The sequence below is a fragment of the Topomyia yanbarensis genome, chromosome 3 (genome assembly GCF_030247195.1).
Source record: "Topomyia yanbarensis strain Yona2022 chromosome 3, ASM3024719v1, whole genome shotgun sequence".
NCBI lineage: Eukaryota > Metazoa > Arthropoda > Insecta > Diptera > Culicidae > Topomyia > Topomyia yanbarensis.
This window is the reverse complement of record NC_080672.1, coordinates 131,791,993-131,818,135: the sequence shown is the minus strand read 5'-3', so window position 1 is coordinate 131,818,135 and position 26,143 is coordinate 131,791,993. Positions and strand designations below refer to the sequence as shown.

At 40.2% G+C, this 26,143-nt stretch overlaps 1 protein-coding gene across 1 annotated transcript in view; it reads right to left on the bottom strand.

Annotated features, from left to right (window-relative positions):
• LOC131690058 (knirps-related protein-like) overlaps positions 1 to 26,143 on the bottom strand; it is a 124,664-nt gene that overhangs the window by 27,194 nt on the left and 71,327 nt on the right. The window contains exon 2 of the mRNA XM_058975532.1: positions 210 to 287. Within this exon, the coding sequence (XP_058831515.1) occupies positions 210 to 287 (78 nt within the window). The remainder of the gene's footprint in view (positions 1 to 209; positions 288 to 26,143) is intronic.

Here is a 26,143-nt window from a genome sequence, read left to right as displayed (position 1 = left end):
ACAATCCAAACCATTTCTTATCCATAAATGGTGTAAAAAACCAAATCCCTTCTCAAACAATATCCAAGCGGTTTCATCTTAGATATTGGTAGAAATATATACGGTCTTCTAATGAATTCCCGAACAGAAACGAACATCATTTAGAACCATCATGCCGGGCGCTGTTCAACCTTTTACTATTGTTTCATCTCGAATAAAAATGAACTTACCTTGCATCCCTCACAGGTGAACGCTCCAAAGTGGAAACCGGCCGCTGGCTCACCGCAAACTTTGCACTGTTGGTTCATCTGAAAATAACAACAACAAAAAACGAGAATGAGTAAAACCAATTAAACCTGTGCCTGTTACAGTAAACCGAGTAATTTTGAGTGCGTCCGCGAAACGCCCCATCATCTCTAACTGCGCTCTAAACGCGCCCACTTGCAGCCCCCGTTCGATGAAAAAACAACAACCGTAGTCAACAATGTAAGCCGTGCCCCGGGGTAACAAAGGGGGGCTTCTGCTGGCAACGGCCCCGGTGAGAGGAGACGAGCAAGTGGCATGATTTAGAGCCTGACTGGGCTACACATGTGAGAACCCATCATCTCGTGTGTCCCGGGCTGTCGTAAAACTGTGCGGCCTGATCCCGAACATGTCCATCGGTTTTGCTCCTCTTGGAAGCCCGAGTGAAATATGTTTCACTTTTGACACTGCTTCGAGCCGTAAATTTCGCCCCACTCTGACTGGGCAGCGGCTGAACGGGCGCTTGACATTGATGAATTTTCCGAACCGTGTGACTGTCGTGTTCGGTCGGTCGACCGAAGGCCAAAGGCTGCCTTTTTCTAATTTGGTTAGATGAGCAAGTTTGTTTTGCTAAAAACTAGGCACTGTTACGTAGCATCACAGACAACAACAACTAAATGACCACTCATTAGCGCGAGGCGACGAAGAACACAAGCGTTTAGCGAGATGTCGCGAAGTATCGATCCGATGCGTGGCTGTCAGTGCAGCGCCAGCAGCGGCGGGAAGATGGCCGACGAACAAAACGGTCGTAATTTATTACCATAATTTAAGCCCGGTAATAATATTCAATATTGTACGCGACCAGCTCGGACACGAACGCGAATGACAACATTTTCAGCCAGGTGAGTGAGTGACACTGGGTCCATCCTTCTCTGATACGGTTGTGGGTGGGGGGTTTCTCGGCTGCCGTTCCAAGATGGCGGCAGCGACCTAGACGGATGCTGCTGAATATGGCGTTTCGTGTGATAATGATCACTTTCTCCGTCCCAATTTGCTGCGGCATGCCACGACACGAGCACATCTTCTTTTCTCTTCTACCTAGCTCGGGTTTGGGGACCCAAGACGTCCATCAAACTTGGTTTTATGGTAAGGCGGTATCGTCCTTCCCTCGTCCGCCGGTGCCGGTGTGTCACGTGCGCTTATCGTGATACGTGCGGAAAGGAAAGATGGCGCGATGGCGATTAAACACATACAGTCATTATTTGTAATTCAATTTAACATTTTTAATCCATTGGAACAAGCTTGCGGCCGGAGGCTCGGGTAAAGCGTGCGCGTCACTGCGATTTTTATAGGCTTTTTGCGTGGGTCGGTAAGAAACGTGGACGAAGGGGGGAAATACTTGCATTTTTATTACTTTCAACTCTGACTGACCTGGAGACGGCCGCTGCAATGGCCTACGGTGACAGCTGGCTGGGTAGTCAGCCCTGCTAGCTGGTGTCGTATCTGCCAAACAGAATCCGAGAAGAAGTAGCAAACCCGAGAGTAAGCTACAGGTGCAGTCGGTTAGCTTGAAGAACCTACAAAACGAACGGTGCTGCGGTGGCAAGGTTTTCACCCGGGAACAAGCAAACGTTTTATGTTTACAATTTTATAAACTTGTTTTGAATGGTTGCCTCTGCTGCCTGATCGTTGTTTTTGCTTTCCTGATGTGCTCGATAGTCAATTAATTTCGTTGTTGAAACGGTGATCGAACAGGCTGGGCTGACGAAACAGCGCGCTAGCAGAATGCTGTTGACTGCGAGATTAAGATAGACCTAATTGAGTCGTGATGAGCCACCAAATTCACCGCTTCGGCTTTTGTGGATACATTTCTCCCGGAACGTCAGTGAAGAGGATGTTTGCTGAGCAGTGATCCATCGTATTTTGCGTAATGGGATCCTCTATTTCAGTACAAGTTTGTGCAAAATCTTCGAAAAAAAATTTGGGCTTCTAAATTGAATAAAATAAAAGACAAATATTGCAGTACAATTCTTGAAACAATAAACCAGTATGATTCCATCCAACAGTGAACAATCCGCTCGGTGTGCTTGGTCTGCTCATCCATTATATTAGATCATCTATTAGGATGAAATTTATTGCAAAAACATTCACCTCGATGTGCGACCTCCTACCGAGCCGCCTATTGCCAGTAACAAATCAGTTTGCTAGTGCTTGTTTCCTTACCCATCAACACACGCCTCAAATTGAGCCAGCAAAGCTACACATCTGCATTTACATCCCATCGCCGAGACTGCCGGACTCGCCTTATTAATTATCGTTACGACCCGCAAACGAAGCGAACTGCTCGTCGATGAAGCTGGCAAAGTCCAAGTCCTAGCCACTACTCAAGCTAACAATGTAGCGGAATCTAGTTTTATTAATAGAATTTCTACAAATAAATAAGCGAACGTAATTAGAGTCTGCTCGCTCGCTCAGGAGCGGATATTGCACAGTACTGGCCACCCACTTCCATTGCCTGCGTTAGAGCTGGGGTCATCCGATTGGCCGTAAACTAGCGGCCTGGCTGAAGCTAATCGCCTCGCATGTTGACAGTTTAATGGGCGCCATTTAGGCGTAACCGCACCCACAACCGTCGCCACTGCAACTGTGATTTCGTAATCAACTGTCGCAACGAAAACAACGACGACTACCTAGGATCGGTACCAATTCGCTTCGTTGCATTGTTGTCTTGATCGACCGAAAGTGCGCCACGATTCCATGACTTTCAGACAAGAAGATTTACCCCTAATGAAACATCTCTTTATTGCACTTTTGGCACATTATCATAATGCATTTAAATTTTATTCCACACCGGCTGCTGCTGGTGGGGCTGCACGGCTATTTATCATATACGCGAAACACCTTCCGGAGACGTGCTCTCTGTCTCTTTCCGCGCAATGCCATCCAATTGCAAATCGCGAACCTGAATCCAACGAGACAAGAGGAAAAGATTCAGGCCAGTCGCACAGCCCTGGCCGCGTGATAAACGATTTATGGGAAAAGTCATAAACCGTGCTAAATAATTCATATTCGTGCATGTGTCAGTGCAATTCCATGCAGTTTCCGCGAGCTGAGGAGCCGGGAAAGGTTCACTAATGTGCTACGGTTGAGCAAATTTGAATAAATTTAAGCAGTGTGTAGTGCATCCATCGGTTACTGCTTACCCTTCCGTCCGGCAAAGGCAAGCTCAATATTTCGGGGAGCGTGGGCGGTATCCAGAGTTCTGACAAACAGCCGAAAGTGTTGTTAAAGCGAATTTTAATTGCCATTTTTATTAGCTTTATCAGATAAAAATGAGATTTTATTTTGAGAACCGATGCGATGGCGTGGCCACCGGTAGCGGTTTTCAAGCGTAACCTATACATGTTGAGCAATGTTTACTTTGTTTAATTTGAATTATTTGGCTGGTATGATGGATCGGATTTGCATACGCAATGAGAACGACTTGCCAGACCTGCTAGATTGCGCAGACAGAAAAAATGATTTAATTGAGGAGTTTTTCTACCGGGACGTCAGTTGTGATGACTTCACAAAGCGCCTAAACTGTGTTGAAATAATCAAATTGAAGTTTTTTGTTTTCTTGTGAGACATCACTTTGTGATTTTGTGCGGACGGTGAAAATGTTCGGTTTAGTGCGTTCAGTATAGTTCGTGAGTGACTCTAAAATGTGATCGCCCAAAAAAATGGAATAAAATTTGAAAGAATTCTGACGGCAACACACCGGGGAATTGAGACCAACCCCCGGAAAAGCCTCTTTTGCCTTTGCCATCCAGCAACAATCGATAGAGGCAGACGATGACAAATGATCAACATTTTCAGCATCATTGATTTCCAATAGATCCCGTAGCGTTCGTGGTTCCCCTCGATGAAGCGATTGAACGAAATCAGATCAATCATAAAAGAGCAGCGATGACTGGCTCAGTCGGCTGAACCAAAAACCCTCGCCCAGTTTTGCCACAGTGCGATTTGATGAGGAGCTGGCTGTTGGGCCAGTAGAAAATGGATGAGAAAATGATTATCCGGTCGAGCTCTCTGCTTATGCTGGCCGACCCAAAGGCCCCTGGGATTCGGCAGAGTGATGATCCAAATCGGATTTCGTGGAATAAAAGATTACCGACAATTTGTCAAGCGGGAATTTAGCATCGTTACCATAATCTGATTTTGTTTCGTTCCACTCCGAGTCTCATTTGGTGGTGATTTGTACACAGTTGAAGGCAGTCTTGTGTTGAATTAGATTTGATGAGTCATTTTCGAGGTTGTTTGTTTAGCCGTTGTACCCGGGGACGGATGCATGCCTTGATGGCAGTCATTGAATGGCTTGCCGGAGGAAACAGATGCGCGAAAAAATCATCCAATTCAACGACCGATTACTATTTGCTGGCAGCTGGTTGATTTGAGACGGGGCTACAAACTAGGGACTAAAGTCCCATTGACGGAGCGTGGGATTTTGTGGAGGAAATCATTGACCGAATCATCGCCGCGAAAAGTTTTAAAATTTTCATCGATTGGCGCAGTTAGAGGTATGATTCGCAATGTACCTGTCTTTTTCAACGAAATCAGATAAACATCTAACCGAATTTCGCTACTCAGTACAAGTGTCAAGCTGTTTCCCTCCAACCGATACAGGAAGATGATCTGCGATAGGCCAGTAGAAAATCTCATTAAACATGAAACGATGACATTCGCCATTGTTCTGTTATATTGCCGCACTGAAGGACACCGGCTAGAACGTTCAGCCTATTTCGTAACGATCGCTTAGCGTATCAAGATCGAACAAAAGCTCGAAGGGGGCATGTGTGTAAATGGGCTAGTACATCATACTCTACTACTTCGCGGCAAGGTAAGACGATGCACTTATCGCATCCGGTACGCTACGCTCGGAAACAGCGGAGATGAGGACAACAATTGCACGGGAGATCTAGCCGCGAGACAAAAATAACGAGTTGAGTGAACAGTTCATTTGTGGGACGATATGGAAAATTAAACTATTTAACGACGGCCGGCTATGTGGTTCTGGACGATGAGCTAAGATCGCATCACGGCGACTAGTTCAGTGTCTCCATCGGGGTATTCACACGGACACTCACGGCATTTCTTGAAGCGGGGAAGATCGTTGCTCGAATAATAACAGAGTAATGAAGAAATAAACACGATTTTTATGACGATAGTTTCTCACGAAATAGGAACTGGAGTGTGCGATTAGATCTTTCTCCGGTTTTCCTTGCGGCGAATTCACGAGCACTGCTCGGTCGGTATGGCACGGCACGGCATTTCGCGCGAAACCGAACCTCGCAAGCAATTATAATTAATATTACCTTGCATTTTGTATCATTCCGTGCATTTGCCCATACGGTTTCCAACTCGGCCAGGGAATCCCACTTTAGCTGCCAGAGCAGAACCTCTTTATTCTAACTTTTTAAGATCACACCCTGCACACATCTAATGAATACGATTCCGCCATAATCATCGCAACGTGTGAGCGATGATCGTCAGCTTCGCCGCGCGCTGAACGAGGAAATAAATCAAAAAGTTGCATTTATTCTCGAACGTTCCGCCGCCGCACAGACAGAATGCGAAATCGAGGTACCCGGTTCGGGCTTCGTCACCATCACCCTCCCCGAACTGGTGGCGTCCTCGGTGGCGTTGTCGCTGGAGGAGTCGAAGGTGATCTCATTCCAACCCTCGCGGTGTTCTGGGTAGCGACGCTGGCGTTGATTTTATTGGGTGAATATGTGGAATTATAGCCCAATAAAAGTGCAATTACAAACGTGTGCTAGTGTGTATGTACATGCTCTACGGCAGATGATGGGACGCATTTCGATGAGCAAAAATAAAACTTTATTGGGGTTGATGAGCTTTGAGCGGCAGGATATACAACTTTGTGACCTTTCTGTTCGGTACAAAGCGTTTCAGTTCAGAAATGTCCTCATTGTTTGTTATGCCGCAAAAAGTTTGATTTTCAAATTATTCCACTAATTGGTGCAGCTGCAGTTCAATTTGAACCACATTTTTTTAAATGATGTGAAACTATTTGGATCAACCTGAAGAGTGGCGATTAAACAGAAGTTTTGGTGGCTTAATCGCCACTTTTTAAGCCAAGGCCGCAATAATAGTCGCAACGCTCAAAATGGCACAATTTAAAAAAATCTCAACCAGCTCGCTTGTCGTAACCTACACAGCAATAACTAACTTCATTCGATTACCAACCACCTAGCTCCGTAAAATGCTACACTTCCAGTGTAATTATTACAAATCGGCGCAACAGCCGGCAATCGATTTCTATTTCGTATTCTCGCGTCGCACACAGCGCCATTTGAATATTCTCGCGCAATCGTGTACGCCCGCACTTCTGCACGCTCTATTTACTATCACCTTATTAACCGTCTCGCATTCTATTCCGTTTTCCTCCACACCTAATTTCACCCCCTACCCCCAGCCTCCCGTAAGCCTCCAACCACCAGCATAAAAAAGTGTCTTTACGTTCGGCTAGTTTGTTACGTTTGTTGTTCTTTCAAATTCGAACCAGCAAACACTCAAACCAGCGGCGTCTGTACCTGACCTAGGCTAGGCAAAGCAGTGACCGAACTACCGGCCAGCCGACTAGAAAGAAACAACAATTAAACCGTGGAAACAATTTAAACTGTATCAAGGTGAAGTCGGCAGTGCGACCCGGCGCGGACCAACTGAAAGCGAAACCTGGCCTCGGTGCCAGGTAAGCATTACAACCGGCAGCAGCGAAAGGCGACAGCTCCGCGCACAATGTGGATTGAATTTAAAAACAATAGTGTGGTTGTTTTTGCTGTTTTACGCTTTTCGCGGTCTCGGTGGAGATCGCGCGCGCACACGCGTTGCTACTGCGGCTGTGCCGCTTAGGCCACGGGTAGACGACAACCCCGTTCAATGCTCTAGACGCTAGTCGCCGATGACGTCTGTGGGCCCGCGAACTTGTCGCAACATTGTTTCCATGCTAATTGACAAATTGATGCTTTTGCTATGCATTATATTTTATTGGTTTACCTTCGGCCGACCAGTCGGTTCGAGTCCAGTGCAGCGGTGGTGGATCCAATTTGTTTGAGAATATTGCAGCATCAGACTTACAGAGTCACGGGCCGCGGTGGCGGTCGTTTATTGTTGGAACTTGGTCCTAATATTTTAATCATCTGTAGGACTAATTGTAGTTGACTGATTGAAATCAGTTGTCCTAGGTGGTGAAGTGGCATGATATTGAGGTTAGCCGTCTACCGCCTGATTGAAGTCTTTGGTCGATGGGGTTGATTTGATGTGCTCGCTGGAATGACACCCGGGTGACAGATGTGGTGTTACTCAAGAACTTGTACGCAAGGAATGAACGGAATTCCCGGGTAGACGAGTAAAGGAGAATCCGGCGCTTTTGAGACAAAGGTTGGAATGTGTCGCAGGGAGATCATTAATCTTGTGAGCTTTTAATAGGCGAAGCACCGAGGGTTTGTTGCTTGATGGGTAGTTGAAGTCCTTGATTGGATGCTTGGTGAAGGGAGGTTGTGCGCTGGTAAGACGATCCATTTCATAAAAACATTTCTGTTGGTTGGATAAGCTATTTTTTACGGTCCGTTTTGGCGAAGGGATTGTTTGCTGATTTGTGAGATGTATGTGAAGCTGTTCCTTGGTATTTCAAAGCGACTTCAACTATCGAAGAAATACATTCCAAATGGAGTTTTTTACATTCTGTTTCAAATTCAAGTGAAGTATGTAGTATGTACGTAGACCGGTTAACCCGTAAAGTCCTCGAATTTTAAATATAGGTAAGGTGGTGAGAACACTACGCAGTATACGCAAATGCCAAAAAATGTACCCCAAACATCTCTTTTCAAGGGACAATCACTTGCAGTTAATGTTAGCATCGCTTGCAGATACTCGAGCCAAACACCCTTACAATTTTGCAGTTAGATAAAATCAGTTCACCTCTTGCAATGCATACGTTCATTCTTCAACGTAACTGTCAAAGGGTGTCTGGTCATTTGGCCGAAAGCCCGTTGGCGGAAAGCTGTTTGATCTAACACTATTTGGTCGATTGTCACTTGGCTGAAAGGATTCATTAGCCGAACAGGTCATTTAGCCGAATACCAATTGGCCGAATGGGTTATTTGACCGAATGCCGATTGGCCGAATGATATTTGGCGGAACGTTTTGCTGTGTGGGCGAAAGCCGTTTGGCCGTAGGCCATTTTGCCACATGTCGTTAGGCCAACTGATTTTCGTTCAAGATTTATTTGAACGAAGGTAAATCAGTAAAGACCCGATTTTATCAGCCTGCGATTTTATCAGCCCCCGATTTTATCAACCCCCGACTTTATTAGCTTCCAATAAAAATTGATAGTTGGTAGTTTGATAGGCTCTAGCAGACGAACCAACTTGAATTCGAGTAAATCCTTTCTTGAGCATATTTTTCTTATATTAGAGATCCCAAATATGTAAAACGAAACATTTTAATTTTTTATGAATTTTACACTGTTATATTTAAGCTAAATAATCAGAGAGGGTTAAGGGGCTATATCTTGGAACTTACGAAAAATATTTTCAGAGGTTCAGTTTCTTAAAAAGAAAGAAAATAATATGTGCCAATTTTATAATTGTCCCTATTTTATCAGCCTAAAATTCACCAACGGGCTGATAAAAACGGGTTTTAAGTGTACTTACATAAATGCGCATTCTGTTTAACTAAATAAAAGGTCTAAAAATTCTATAGATATTTTCCTTCATTTTAACATCAGTTGTACATTTAAATATAAGTATGCAGGAAAATGAGAGAGAGATAGTGAGAAGTATTGATGTACGACATGAATTCATTTCAGGTTCATAATTATAGCGTTTTTCGAAAATGTTAATTTTATTGAGATGATGGACTTCTGCAGTTTAACATTTTTATACACCAAAATTGACAAAGGTTTTCAAAATGCAGTCACGGTAGTGTTTTCTTCTCAACTCACCGAATTGAGGTTGTTGGATTTGATAATAATCTATAACAGCGTATTTTATTTAAGGCGTTATACCCCTGTAGAATTTAAAAAATCGATTTTCTATTTATTAGTCTAAATGTGCTTTGAGATGTTAAAAATGATAAATGGACGCCTTCCAAAAACTTGCATTGGGAAAAATACTACACAGTCGCCATCTTGTGATGAAATTACTCAAAAACATTATTTTGTATGATTTAATACTTTTATTATACCATTTAATAAGATTTGAAAAATTCTCGAAATATGCCTATTTTTTAGGGCTCTACAGTGGTGGCATTCGGCCAAATAGCATTCGACCAAATGGCATTCGGCCAAACTGCTTTCGGCAAAGTTACGTTTCGGTCAAATGCCATTTTCGACCAACTGACCCTTTCGGCCAGTTAGCCCTTTCGACTAAATGACATTCCGCCTAACGGCATTCAGCCAAATTGCTTTCGGACAATTGACCTAGTACCCCTTTCGGCCTTACAGATTTCGCCCAAATAGCCCTTTTGGCCGAATGACATTCGATATATCGTGATTCGGCCAAACGACCCATCCGGCCAAACGACATTCGGTCAAATGGCTTTCGGCTAATTGATCTAGAACCCTTTTTCGGTCTTACAGGTTGCGGCAAAAAAGCCGTTTCGGCCAAATGATCAATCCGGCCAAACAACATTCGGTCAAAAATCCCTTTCGGCCAATTCCCCTAGAACCCTGTCAAAGGATTCACGTGCCTATGCTGGTTGTTATAGCAATGCATGACAAGTTGTATTTTCTACATGATCTTTATTCATTCCTCACCAATATCATTAAACGCAATATTGCGGCTCATTCACTACACACGATGCAGTACCGTATTGCGGATTTGTTGAGTGTTCGAATTTTAACGCTCTGCTCACATGTGCAGGAATAGAAAAATAGTGCCAATAATCAGTATTACGACGCGTAGAAGCACGAGTTCGAACCTGGATATGTCCTTTGTTTTTTCAGTCAATGTGAAATTATCCACTCATAACTATTCGATAGCATGCGGTTGGGTGGATAGAAAGATGGTTAGTAATCTACTTATGCGGGCGCGTTTTTCAATCCCAATGGCTTCTTAAATTTGTTTTTTCTGTTTCTTGCACTACATGCAAGGAAGTTTGTTGCATTTTTACACATTGCCAGATCTCTTTCTCTGTCTCTTTGTTTCTAACCGGGTTGGTTTTAGGTGCGTAAACTTAATTCACATTCACAATCGAATATATTCAGAGAATGCCTTTACAGAAATTGTTTATATCAATTTATTTGAATATTCTCAACTAAGTTAAAATTTAGCATGGCATACTACAACTGAACTACATAAATTACATTTTTATCTTGAAGAGATAAGAAGTTCATTTAAGAGAATCTCGTAATAAAGAAATTGGTTGAAGAACGTGAATATATTGGAAGAAAGAATTTCGACTTAGAGAGCGTTTCCTATGGAAATCCCTCTAATTTAGTTTTTGCAATCTAATTAAGAACATAACAATGCTCGAGACAATTGTGGGTGTAGTACAATTACAAAATACTGTTAAAGACTGTGTATGAATATTTTCAGACTTTTTCAAAGTTATTGAATATTTTTAATGTCAAATTTAACTGCGTAAAAAAATTTCATTTGCAAAAAAATAAAAAAATAGATAGTAAGCTTACCCTATTCATACAGTTCTAGGGTGCCACCTATTAACTGATAGATTACCTTTTTACTGTACCGACTGATCGTGCATCAACATGCTTCTCATTCGACTAGCGGACTTCCCATGTACATTGACAAGTGTGTGCCTGTGTACAACATTTCATGCTCGCGTTCAACCTCAAACATGATTCGTCTCGATGTACAGGTTCGCCTCGAACATCGAACTCAAGCGAACGACATGCAAACTCTAGTTCAAACATACGTGTACGTACACCGGGTGCGTACACGAGAACGATTTGCACAAAGCAAAAAGAGTCAACGCTAGTGATGGTAAGAGCGAGAAAGACTAAACTGGTGCCACAAACCTATGTGTACACACACCGTGTACGTACATGGGGTTCGGTTGTACAGGCGAACATGTGTACGTGTTTTGGTACGAAATAGCGCGTTTCAGTTCGTACACGAAGTGTGGATTTAATATGAGCACAGAACCAGAGGGAACATTGTGTACTATGTTCATTTGGGAAGACTGTCGATGACGATGAATGAAGTACAAAAATATATGTTCCACTTTAAATGGACGACAAAAATTTAGATTGCCTTCACACCCCACCATTTGACCGCCCATTAGCATGATTCTCATTCAACTAGTGAATGATGAATGCAGTACAAAAACGATATGAGCGATGGAAATTTAGATTGCCTTACCGCATCGTATGACCGCGCATCAACACGCTTCTCATTCGATTAGCAAATGTGACATGTGTCATAAAAGTACATGTTAAACATACATGGACGACGAAAAATTAGACTACCTCCTTACCGTACCATCTGACCGCGCATCAATTCTCATTCGACTAACGAACGATGAACAAAGTACAGTATTATATGCACAACTTTAATGGGCGACAAAAATCACACCGCCTGAACGCGCATCAACATGCTTCTCATTCGACTAGCAAAAGTCAAATAAGTCATAAAGTACACGACAGGTTTTATATGAGCGATAAAAATTTAGAAATGCATAAATTTCTGCATAACATGAGGAACGTGCCATTCGAGTCAATATATTCTGTTACCCCATGCTCTAACCGCGCATCAACATGCTTCTCATTCGACTAGCGAACGATGAATGAAATTGGCAACAAAAATTTAGATTCACTTCTTACCCCACCGTCTGACAGCGCATCAACATGCTTCTCCTTCGACTAGTGACCGATGAAAGAAGAGCAAAAATGCATACACAACTCTATATAAGCTACAAAAACTTAGATTTGCTTACCGCATCGTCTGACAGCGCATCAACATGCTTCTTATTCGATTAGCACAAGTTCAACGAGTCACAAAAGTTGATGCCCCACTTATGTGGGTGACAAAAATTAGATTGCCTTCTTTCCGTACCATCTAACCGCCCATCAACATGCTTCTCATTTGACTAACGAACGATGAATGAAGCACAAAAATAGGTGAGGGCTGTTTATAAATTCCAATATTCGATTGGGGCGTTTAGGTATTACTTGACGGCTCTGCCTAAAATATATAGGGAATTTTAGTTTTCCCCGTTGCTTCCGAATTTTATACTGAAAATCAGTTTTTGAGTAGTTTATAGAAGTCTTAAATACTTCGAAATTTAACACAAAATTGATGCACATTTTTTCGACTAATTGGTGCAAAAATATTGTGCAATTTTGTTCAGTACAATGAATATGAATGAATATTCAAAAACTATCTATTGTTTCTTCTGAAATTTTGAAAAAGGTAAAATGAAAAGTAAGTCGTAGTCACGACAAAAAAGTAAAAATGTCCAATACAGTCCTTAACAAGGCCGTCTTAAGACCACTCGGAGCCCCTGGTCACTATTGAATGAAGAGGCCTCCGTAGCTGAAGAGACATAAACAGATTAGGAGTAATATTCGATGAATATGATTTAACGTAGCATCACAGAGATGAAATTAGCATATTTTAACTCAAGAGTTAAAAAATGGAACACTTTGTAACGGCTATTGAAAAGATATAAAAGACATCATAGCGTCCGTATAATTTAACGCGAAGAAGGAAGAATAATGAAACCGAGCAAATTTACTGTAGATTTACCATTCTAACTCCCTTGTTTTTTATTATTCGTAATTCATGATGCGTTTAACACTATTTTCGTAAACAATGCGCTCTTCTATGTACAACTGCGTGAACATTACAGCATTTAATATGTATGCTGTTATGTCAATAGATGTCAATCTTCATTGATAGATGGGCGAATATTATTAGTTTATAAGTCTATCGCAGCAGTATAACACGTTTTGATACATTAAATGCGGTAAAAATACGGGAACAATTGATAATTCACTATTTTGATTTTGGTTGGTTCGTGCTATCATCAGATTTTTTGGGTTTCTCACTCTTAATTCTGTCCACGAAAAAATTGCACCACAGAGGATTATTTATAGCTATGACACTCGGAAATGTACAGGCGTTTCTCGAAACACTCTCTTCGGAGTAAACTGTAATGTACAAAGTTGAACAGATTCAAGCATATTGAGGCTAGTTCTCATTTGTATTAACATATAGTTTCCAAGCTCATATTAGCTAAGAAAAAGTCATTTTGCAACTTTACTTACTTCCTGACAGTTGAACAGGATTAACAATTACCATTCCACTCCAAACGATGGCACGGGCGGCATTCAAATGCAACGCAATAACGCTTGATCCCCCCCCCCCCTCACCACCTCAAAACATCTGTTAATAATAACACCCAACAAGATGAACAACATTTTAACACATTCGGAAAACCGCCGGCTATCGAAGAAAGAGGGGAACCTCTTCCCTTACCATCAGGACGGCCATCTTCAAACAGATTCTCGCGTCACAAAAGTGCCGCGCTTAGCAGGAACAGGAGCCGGCTAACGGTAACTGGCGGCGGCGGCGGAAGGGCGTACCTATCTCATTGGAGGTGAAGGGGTTGTGCATTAGGACCCTTCACTGCCGCACCGCCACTACCACCATCGCCGACTGGAGCTTGACCGGGTCCAGCAGCACCCGGCGAGCAAACACAAGCTGCGAGCGCAGGCCGCGCATTCTAATGTTTGTCTTAATGCACTTTGCTCTTTGTTTGAAATCCATTACTCTTCAATATATTTAGATTAGAACGGTTATTGAAAGAATGGAAGGGCAAACAGTTCCCGGGCGCTCTATAGGCTCGAAGGCATCTTCTAATGGCATTCAAGTATCACCAGCCGCTTCCTGCGTGCTATTTAGTGCAGTTCGGCGGGGAGGTTAATTGCTTCGAGATGCTGTCGCACTTGGGCAATACCTTTTTTCCCCCTCTATTTTCAGCCTAATCCGTGAGTACTAACACGACACCGACTGATTAGCGCTGGTGTACTCCAGTACGGGGATCGATCGAGCGCAATTTTTCTGTTCGACCGTAGCCAGCGTCTTCGATGATCCCGGCTGAAATATTGAACCACCAAATCGGAACAATGAATTGCTGTTGAGAAGGAAAAAGCGAGCGCAATTACGTCGAGATCGAGCAGAAATGATGTAAAAAGATTTATTTGCGTCAGCCACGCTCTCGAGCTTTCTCGGAACCGGTATGGTGGGGTAGGACTTGATCCGCTTGACTTGTCAGTCAGTCAGTAGCGAACAATACCACTGAAGATGAGTGTATCTTCAATCTGGGGGCCGCGCGATGGCATTTAAGGTCCCGGCGACAGTCTCCGTCGCCAGCGAGGCAATCGGTCGTCGCTGGAATGATGAATGTTCCTACCAGTAAATCAGTTCGCTCGTTCCATTCGCCTACTCTATTGTGGCACGAAATTGAACTAGATTAACTTTCCCATTCAGCTGACGAGTTCGGTTTGGATCAATATTTTATCGAGTTTATTGACGGTGCGGTGAGTTTGCGATTTATGAGACCTCCCCGTACCGGGGAGAAGGAGCGGAATGATAGAGCAAGACAAAAAAAACTCTCGGTAACTGGGTGGCGGAATGCCTTACTGTCAGTTTGCGCTAGACAATCGGTGCTAAATTAGATCAAACTATGGCGCTCGCTTCTGCCGAAGCGTGACGATCGTGCTCAAATTGAGTCAATTATTTAATTAAGATTCACATTCTTCAACAAACGGGGCCCGGCTAAACGGCTACCGGGAGCCGCACCGCTGGATCTTCTCCGAGGGCCGGGTGTGCCTCAGTTACTTTGCTTTTCCGTTTCACTTTCGTTCTGTCGCTTTGATTTACATTCAACAATAGCAGGTTAATTGCATAATTAATGCCCTCTAGTGTCTACACAGATTAGCGCCACAGTTGCTTTGCCAGCCAGCACCGTGGGCTCGTGGAGCAGCGAATCATTAGGTTGCGATCAATTGCGAGTCTTCTTCGCGTGCTATGACCAGGCAGCGCGGCGGCTCGAATCAAAATCGAATGGGTAGAAGCGGAAAGGTGTCTTGGGTTTGTGCGTGGAGACGGGGCAAGGTGCAACACGCACTCGATACTTTGGGACCCCGAAGACACCGGGTCTCGCTTTCGATGCAAATCAGCCGTCGTGAATTGCTTCGATTGTGTAGAATGTTGTTGCGTTTGCTAGGATGGACACTGGTCGGTTGCGCCAGTAGGCTGAAGATGGGCACAGTTTATGTGACGAATTACCTTTTTAGAAACAAGTGGGTAAACATAATCGTCACTGATTTGGAGGTATTTAGTAAGGTAAGGATTAGATTCACTCCATATTTGTGCAGTCGAATTTGGTAGGATAGGGAACGAATGCGGAATTCTTTTGATTCAACGTTTGGGTTATCTGGTAATAGGTTTAATGTGATGATGCTTGTGAACACACAAATGAAAAGGAAGGTCGAGTTTTTTGTTGTTTCGGATTTTCTTGTCACTTGTCTACCAGCATGTCAAGCTATTTTGAACCTCGCTTCTATATTAAAACGTAAACAGCATACTACTTGGAAAGCCGTTGCAGAATTCTTTGAAAAATGGGCTGGTTTTGAAAATAACCAGCCCTTTTTGTTGAATAAATTGGAAAAATCTATTACCAACCACTCTACAGGTCATCAAATGTTGAGATAACTTAATTTTCGAAAGTCTCCTATTTTTTGCCTCTACGCCGTCTATTGATGACATTTGGTCCTTAGACATACGACGGCTGGTTGCTATCAGTCTTTTGCTGATAGTAGCAGAGAGTAGAACAGATCTGTACGTGAAAACCCTACCCTTTGGAAAAACCTGGGAAGAAATTTCTATTTCAGCCATACTATTATCTGCTGCCTTTAAAATCACGATGAATTGTTTTCCTATGCTTCTTGGATTTGTTGACTATCTGTGTAAAACCTTTCCGCTTGCTGTCTTTTTTTTGGCTGCGCTGATTTTTTTTTATTGAGTGTAGTCGTTGATGAGTCGTTAAATTTCTAGTCGTTAAATTTCTACATTTGAAACTAAAAAGTTTTTGTACATTATGATGCTTCTTTTTGATCTCTAATCCTCCGGAAATCACGCACTGCACTGAGTGTGAATTCAAGTGAAATCGTCGTGCCGAAGGGTTAACAAGATAATTAAGATGAAAGTAACCCTAAATTATCGGAAAATTTGGGATTTATTTGAATTCAACAGATAAATAGTTAATTTGTTCCAGAAATAAATGCATTCTCTTAAAAAAAATTGTTGAAACCTCTTAGAACGTGAAAGAATGGCGTAAAAAGTTATCGTAAAACTCATTCTAAAGGGTGTTCCTTACATGACCTGAAGGGTCAGGGCTTATATTGCTCTTAGTCCCTGGTCAAGCAACGGGAACCGTCTTGGGGTGGGCTCCGAATGCCTCTTTTCTTGGTTACCTCGCGCTTGAGGAACGGAGGCTTCAGGGTCGGTTCAATGTCACTCTGTCCCAATTAAAAGAATAAACACGGTCTTTTCATTTTGTTTCATAAATTGATTGTAACTTACAATTCCAGTGTGTGAGTGTAAGTTTAGGGGACCGGCCAGCGAAAGTTTTGACGAAACGGGAAACGGACGGCTGTGGTTGCGATGGCTACTACGACGGGATGCTACTGCGATGGTCTGTTGGCAATGCTACACGTGGACTGTTGGGTAGCTGGGTCCGATGTGACCAGCGAAGCCACTTTCTGGCGGGCTCGTCGATAGGCGATTACTGCTGTTTCTAACGGTTGCTTCTCGGCGACAGGCCGACTATTCAAGGGCACTCTAGCACCTCGTGGCTGGATTCAGCTACTGAATGACGGTTGAGTGATCTAGGTATAACCTCGTGGCAGGTTCGGAGTGCTCGACGACTATAAGCTAATATAATAGGTCCTGCAAGCGGATAATGTAGGCGAGCAAGGGAAAACTTAAAGTCCTGCTACTGGGAATGCTCTGATTTAAACTTCATACTTGATTACTTGCTCTCATAGTTCGCACTGGTATATGAAGTAAAGGGTCTAAATGGTAATAAGGGTCTTCTAAATAAAATGCATTACTTGATAACCATTTTAGCAAGCTACATTTTATCTTCAGAAATTAACGATGAAATAGTATTAGCTAAAACTTAGCTAAATACACAAAGACTCAATCCGAATTAGCTTGATTTTTTTAGTAATTCCCTTAAAGGTGAATTAATCCCTGAACCTGAAATATACTTCTGAAATCAACAGCTCAGACACTATCAATTTTCGGCAAGAAAACGACGTTTTAAAACTCTGTGCACTGCGCGACATATTGCAGGTTGTTGACCAAAATGAAGCTCCCTTCCTTGGATAAACTATTAAATATTAATGGTACCGAATTTCGAATGTGATGAAACTGAACATTGACGTAAAAGATACGCAGTCGAATCTTTGTTTATTTTTTTTTGTAGAATAAATTTCCATGGATTGAAATGAACTGGATCACACATTCCATTCAACCATTTTTATACCTGTTCCTTTGGTTCAATGATGTGAACCCATGTGGATGAGGCTAAAACCAGCCGATCATAGGGTCATAATAAAAAAAAACTAGCAAAACTGTACATCCCGTTGGTACTTGCTGTAATTATCTCTTATTTTAACTAATAACGAAAACTAAATTAGAACACAATGTATTACGAAAATTTTATTTTGTTATAATATTTTTGTTTCGTTCTGATCGGACATTGTCTAGTAAGGCCGATAATATCAACTAAGGACTTGATTTAATTTTTGTAGAAAATCGAAAATTGCTCTGAAGTTTATATTGTTACATTTAAAAAGTTTATCTGAATCGATGTATTTAATAGAAAAATTATATTATTCATTTATTGACTTAAACTCAAATAATGTTTCACATCTTGTGTGGAATGATGGACATGACATTATTTAAAATCAACAGCCACTGTAATTTAAAAGAAAGGGATACTGCAATACCAGTTGAAAACTCAAGCAAAAAATAATGCAAGAATAGTTTTTAACTTGTTAGAAAAAACTGCAAAATTCAAAAAAAAAGCCTGGAAAATGTAAAATCAGGAAATTTTATTGTCCAGAGCTCTACGTCCAAAACTAAGACGTAATAACTTTACGTCAGTAAGAAAAAAGCTCTAATAGCAAGACCGTTAATACTAAAGAGGCAATAAGACAAAAAATCTTTAAAAGGGCATTATCAACACATTAGAATCCTCTCTGTGTCGCACTCTTGTGGAATATGAGATTCTTCATGTTTCAACAATTCTTACACAATACTTATTAACGCTTCGGATCTTCTAAAAGCGTGTAGCATTTCGCTTGTCAGTGTATTGCGCATCATGCAAAGCGAGCATGATATGGAATAAGATGGTTTTTCACTAAACGACACGTTTTCGTATTTGCCGATCGGCTCACAATCGGCCAGCTTTAAACCAGTCAGACAAAAACACGACTCGAAATACAGTGGAGACCCGATTTTATCAGCCCCCGATTTTATCAGCTTTTTGACCCGATTTTATCAGCTTCATATGAAAATTGATAGTTAGTAGTTCGATGGGCTCTAGCAGACGAACCAAGTTGAATTCGAGTAAATCCTTTCTTGAGCATATATTTTTTATCTTAGAGATCCAAAAAATGCAAAAATAAAAATATTATTTTTTTAAATTTTGCGCTGTCAGACCCCCTTAAGGGGAACTTAAAGTAAATAATCAGAAAAGGTTGCGGGGCTATATCTAAGGACCAAAGAAGAATATTTTAAGAGCTTAGGCGGAAAAATATATGTCCCGATTTTATCAATGTTCCTGTTTTATCAGCTTAAAATTTGCCAAAGGGTTGATAAAAACGGGTCTTCACTGTAGGGATGGGATATTTTGTGTCGTGTTGAGTTGGATTCTCTTTTTTATCCGCCCTTCAACAAAAATGTAGCGTCTACAAAAAGTATGAACAGTCCTTTCCGTCACGTATGAGTAGCAAGACCTACGGTTTGGATCCACGTATCCGAACCGAGGGTTCGGATCCTCACATTTGTATAGATCTAAACACCAAATCTGGGCCTTGGTTTGGTCCGGTCCTGGTAAGTAGAAAGGGAATGATCCTGACTGAACTCGTTAGGACACATTGATTTGTCCGGATCCGTGATCTGTTCCGGATTTGGGGTCTTGATCTAAATCGGGAATAGGCATCTGAAATTCTAGCAAAAGTCCGGGGCAAACCATCGCAAATTTTAAATCTAACTAACCCAGACAAAATTCCGGAATTCCAGCTGGTTTATGCCTGTATTTAGGCAGAAGCTAATCAGAAATCTAGCTGGAAACAGCCAGCATTCCGGCTGGTGTGGTTTGGTTATAGTGTAATCACAGGAATCAACAGAATCAGCCCATATACGAATGGAACCGAGGCTGACACATACTGAAGAACTATTTGTTTGTGTGATGCACATACATGTATAGCTACCGAAGTTCGCCATTCCACCGTTTAGTACCGTTGCGGTGATATGGGTTTAATACCGCAATTGCATGGTCTATTACCAAAAGGATAATAGAATCTTACTAAGAACAAAAAGAACTTTACCATTCGGCTTTGGAGTGTGTACCCTACTTTGTATCGCTAACCGAATAGAATCTGTTTGCGCTTTCATATAAATTTGTTAAATTTATCAAAAAAAAATCTTATGTTTCTGAATTTTACCGCTAACACTTCCAGTTTGTTCCTGAGGATATTATACGGTGATTGAAGAATAATAGCGATATATGCATGCGAAAATGATAAAATTTCATATACAAAATGCCCTAGAACCCCAACTTCTCGTATTCTGGCTAAGGTCGTAAAGATATATTTGCAGTATACAGCAGATATGTCATTAAATACCGGATGATTTATAATGAGATTTTTTTTTCAAACTGGCAAAAAGATTAAAAATGAATTAAATCTATATTTTTGCTCGAAAGACCATTATTTGCCATTTATTTTTTTGTAAACAATTTCATTTAAATTATGACCATAGCAGTGCGTGAGGCCCATTCGAGTGGTCCAATTTTTGAAGACGCATTCGAGCATTTCAAGTGGTATCTAGCTAATTATTGGAGTAATGTTGGTTCCAATCGTTGCAGACTTATCCACATAGACATTTGACTTTACATAGACCCATAGAAAAAAGCTATAGGTGTAATATCGCCCGATCTACTGACAGATCCACGAAGAGAAATTGAATGTTCGCCGGATTTCTCACGTCATCATTCCACTGTTACATTACTTCCCTAGTAACAATTGAGGTTTTATGGCAATTTTAAAGTCACTGATAGAACTTAGATTGCACTTTTAGCGTGCTATAAAACTTCAATGGTTACTTAGGTTGTGTGGCATGTGGCGCCGCACAGTGGCACGAAGAGTGATAAAACCCTAACAATGAATGTCTTGTGATTCATTTGTAAATATTTATTTTATTTTTATTCAAGCTTAAATAAAAGTATCTCAAAATTTTACCAAAATCGGAAGAAAACTGAATTTTTCACATGTCGTTGAAGCAGGTGATGTCGAGGATTTCTGTTCAATTCAATTCATTAGAATTGTTCGTACCTTCGAACTTCTAATGGCGATATCTCAAGGACTACATGGTCGATTGGAGTAGTTTTGAGTGTTGTGGAAAGAAGATTGAATATTTTAAACTACAAATGTGAGCTTTTTGTGCAAAAATTATTCACGTTTGTTCTGTATCAATAAAAAGCAATTTAGAAATTCCATGCCATATCAAAAATTTATCTTTATGCGTCTTCCAATTTTTGAGCTGGTCTCCTATGAGTCACTTATCATCAACCTGACTCAAAATTTAGTGTAGATGTAAAGGTCTCATCTTGCGCATTTTTGCGCCGAAGTTGTTATGTCTATGTTTTTGAAAATACCCATATGGAGACGCGCTGTAGCTCATAAATCTTCTTACAAATTGGTCGCCTAAAGAACATCATATTACTCTAAAATTAGTGATTTTTACTAGTTTTGTCGACTATTTCTGCTATCCGATGTGATTGACTACTATTATTAACGTGTATATTAATCCTTTAAAGTCTAACATCTTCAAATAGGTTTATATAGAAGTAGTCGAAAAGAAAAATTATGGAATTCCAAAACTGATTACAGAAATGGATTCAGCGACCCAAAATTAGTTAAAAACACGATTTTTAGCCACATCAACCAATTTTTACATTTCTTATAAAAGAAATGTATAGAATTCGCTCAAACTTTCAAGATTTTTTCCGAGGCCCGGAGGGCCGAGTCTTATATACCAATCGACTCAGCTCGACGATTTGTGACAATGTCTGTGTGTGTGTGTCTGTGTGTGTGTATGTAACGGACAAATTCTCATTCGTGTTTCTCAGCAATGGCTGAACCGATCTTATCCAAACCAATTTTAAATGAAAGAACTAAAAAACAGTATGAACGCTATTAATTTGTTTTTGATTCTGATGTTTAGTTTTTAAGATATGAATGTTTGAATGCGTAAAAATGGCGTTTTTGGCAGTTTTTTTAAATTATCTGCCGGAATTGACAATATAGATTAACAATTTATATGTTTCTAGACAGCTTAAACGAATACCTTTCGAACAAGCTATTGATTGCTGAAATCGGACTATTATCAAAAGAGATATTTAATATTAAATGCGGGAGAAAAATTTCTATCATTTCCCATTGCCAGAAATATGACCAACAACATGTAATCTATTATTAACGCCAAAACGGCTTATTTTAGGTCAATAGTATCTTCGGAGAATTTAATAGAGGTAATGTGCTTTTTCTTTTGGTATTGTGCTTTTGCTGATTAATCCCCCTATGAGTGAGATATTTTCAAAAATTTTCTTGGAAGTGATTATAACGAAATGATGCCTTCAGCAAATTTGTAGCTCTTACTTTTGCGAATAACTTTACTGAAGACTTCAAATATCTATTTTGAATACTTTAAAAGTTATGGCTTGTTGTTTGTGGATTACTCTTCGTCGCCTATTTATTGTTCAATATAGTAATAATCCATTGAAATAAGCCAAACATTATTTCGATAAAATTTAACAATTTATATGTTTTTAGACAGTTTAAACGAATACATTTCGAACAAGCTATTGATTGTTGAAATCGGACTATTATCAAAAGAGATATTTAATATTAAATGCGGACGAAAGATTTCTATCATTTCCCATTGCCAGAAATATGACCAAAAACATGTAATCTATTATTAACGCCAAAACGGCTTATTTTAGGTCAATAGTATCTTCGGAGAATTTAATAGAGGTAATATGCTTTTTCTTTTGGTATTGTGCTTTTGCTGATTAATCCCCCTATGAGTGAGATATTTTCACAAATTTTCTTGGGAGTGATTATAACGAAATGATGCCTTCAGCAAATTTGTAGCTCTTACTTTTGCGAATAACTTTACTGAAGACTTCAAATATCTATTTTGAATACTTTAAAAGTTATGGCTTGTTGTTTGTGGATTACTCTTCGTCGCCTATTTATTGTTCAATATAGTAATAATCCATTGAAATAAGCCAAACATTATTTCGATAAATCGAATTTTGTATTTCATTTTTCTATCTACAACCGCTAGAAATAATCACCGAACACTTCCAAGTTGTCTGGAAGGAACTTGATAACTTATCAGTGCAAAAATGTTCATTTGTGCGAACCTTCTGACTGCAATTTTTCTAACTTATGACCATCGGATTGATCTGAAACCTTTTGGAAAATGAAAAGCGAAATAAATAACTCCAAGCAACGGCGTAGCCAAGAGAAGGTTTTAACACCATACAGCCCCCCCCCCCCACCACACAAAAAAAAATTGGATTGGAGTTGAAAATTTATTGATGCAAACTGATTTAATTCAATATTACAATAACATTATCTGATCCGTAGATTGATAACCTGTTGTTGTAAACATCATGAGGACTTTTGATAAATTGTCGGAATGGAGTCTTGATATGTAACTGATCTATTGGTCTTGATTTCACAGTTGTCTAAATTAGACAACTGTGAAATCAAGACTATTATTAAATAGCATCAATATCAAATTCATGCCTGAAAACATTCCAATAGAAAATTCCAGAGTTCTGTAATCAATCATAATCCTCAGATTTCTTTTCAAATTTTCAGCTTTTTTCCTACACAATATTACGAAAGCTTATTACACAATTTTTCCTAATAGGTATGTGAAAATTATAAACTATTTGAAATTTTTTTATAGTTTTATTTTTTATTTAACCGTGATTTTTTAATAAATAGTGATCATCGCTTCACAACGTAGTCTATTTTTCATGGTTTGCGGTGAGCACGAACTCTCGAATTGCTGAACTGAAAATTATGGAATAGAAATTCATTTTTAGTATTCTTTACAGACCCGCTGGTGCCCTAAGACGATTTCGCTAGAGTTTTAGAGCACTGTGCACCCAGTGCATTAACGCAAGTGACGGAAGGTTATCGAAAAGTTTCGTGAAAATGAAAGTTCCAGTAATGATGATGATTTTCCCAAACGGTTCGTTTTCGTGAGGTATTTATTTATTCTTTGGCATTAGGATTAGCGATAATAATTCAAATCAAGAATACTACTGGGAAGTTACCTTTAGAAAAAGTCGATGTAGAAGTAAAATTTGAAACTATGCACGCATGTACTTCAGAGACAGCGTGATATCAGGAGCTGCGATTTCATTCCAACGCTTTTTTTTGTGAAAAGGGCGATACTTACAAATGTAAACATAGCGCTTTTTTCTTACATGCGAATGAGGGCTTTGAAACGCAACAAATTAACCTAAAAAATTTGATTCTACGATATTGCTTTCTTAAACTACAGCAAAAAATACAACGGGCGAAACTGTATTTTTGTTTGTTTATTTAAAGTTTCGCCCTCCACGCTCCATGCAAACAAACAGGGCGATACTTTTTTTGCTAGCAGTTTAGAGGCGAAACTGTTATTTTCGTATTTTTTAGGATTATCAGACTGATACCAGCTGTAAATAGTAACAATGATCTCTATTGAAAAAACCCGGACGAAATCGGTGGTGTAAAACGGTAGTTATTGTAAAAAAACGTAAGGGGCGATACTTCAATGCTGATAGATGGGACCGAAAAAGTAAACAATCGCCAAAGGGGCGATACTATCATTTTGTCAATTTCAATAGCAAAAACAAATTTTAATTTAATAATTTCAAATACTTTATGAAGTTTTGGGTTTCGATCACTGAATCATGCAAGCTAGGATGGCAAAAAACACAATAGTTCTTAAATAGGAAATAAAACCAAGTCTGGAAATATTCACTGTTGATTTTCTTTGAATGATATCACTGCTAGTATCGTTGATTTCTTAGTTCTCAGTCGCGATGGAAATTTGAGTAAAATATAAACTTCAAATCGATTAAAAAAAATCGTTTTTTTTTGTTTCAGTACAATATATAACCCCTTTAGGAAAATTCAGTTTTCCCACCACAATATAGATATTTTATTAACAGAGCATTAACAATAATTCGTTGGTATGTCTATTTTATGGGCCATTTTTTCGCTTTCCCATTGATTTTGTTTGAGATTTCTAGCACTGATGTTGTCCTATGCTGATTTGAGCGATTCTCTGAGTCCTGCCACTATCCCATGTAGTATGTGTTATCAAAAACATCGCGAAGCATCAAGTTCTAAATGCTCTCAAACGATATAATATCCGAAGAGAGTGATAAGAGTTATAAGAAATGTCTCATTACACTGTTAGGTGGATTAAACACGTTTTATAATTTTGTCACAACTTTATATGAACAGGTGCCACTGTGCGCCGTCTTAATGTAACCGAAACTACTGGTTTCCAGTTCCAGTAGTAAACAGTCTGTTAACATGCTTCTAAACCAAGACTCTTCTGTAAAATACGCCATTTTGTTGCATACGACAAGCCAAGTTGTTGAGAATGGTGTCAAATTCATTCTTCGCGATCATCGTGTACACTATCGGGTGGTCGATTCGATCACTTATCATTCAATAAAGTGAACTGTAAAGTGAATCTAAGTTTGCGTTTGTATAGCGTAGATTGTATAGTGGACTCAGTTGGTCGATTCTGTCGATCATAGTATGGTCGGAGTGGTACGAAACATATTCCTTACAGACCGCAGCTTTTCGTAATACCATTGAACAATTTTACGACGGAAAATCGCGAAGTAGGCGTCGACTGTGTAAGACGTCAAAATGTTCCGTCCGGAATTTTGCGGAAGAAAATTTCTTCGAATGAAATTTGTAGAAAATGTGCATGGTGTTACAATAAATCTGGCCACCAGCGATGAAACCGCCGTGAATGCGGAAACCCGTTTCCCATGTTTGATTCGTAGTACCAGGGGAAAAACCTTTCTTTGCGGAGCGCGGTGATCTGCTTTAATTATTCTATTCCTTACGAGAAGGAACCGTGCCCATCAAAAGAAGTTCTTTTCAGTGTTGTGAAAATTACCTGATCAATTACCGGCTGCAAGAATTAGGAAAACTTAACAGATGAATGTCGATGCCGATGGTCGGATCGAAGACTACGCCGTGTAACACTGCATACTCAAAACGAGTCCCGATACTTCGACGAGTTTCGATACTTGGAGCAGATAAATTGGTGAGATCAAACTTGTTTATCTTCTTCATTATTTTTATATGCTGAAAAAGGGTTAGCGTTTCTAATATTAGTAATTATTATTAGTAACATTTATTTATAAAAATTCAAATAATAATATTATTTATATCCTTCGCCTTTTGTTATCTCCGTCATCAATGAAAACTGTTTCGGTTCCGAGCGTTTTCCTTAAGTTGGTGATAGGACTATTATGAAATTTAAACGCTTGTAAGGACGTG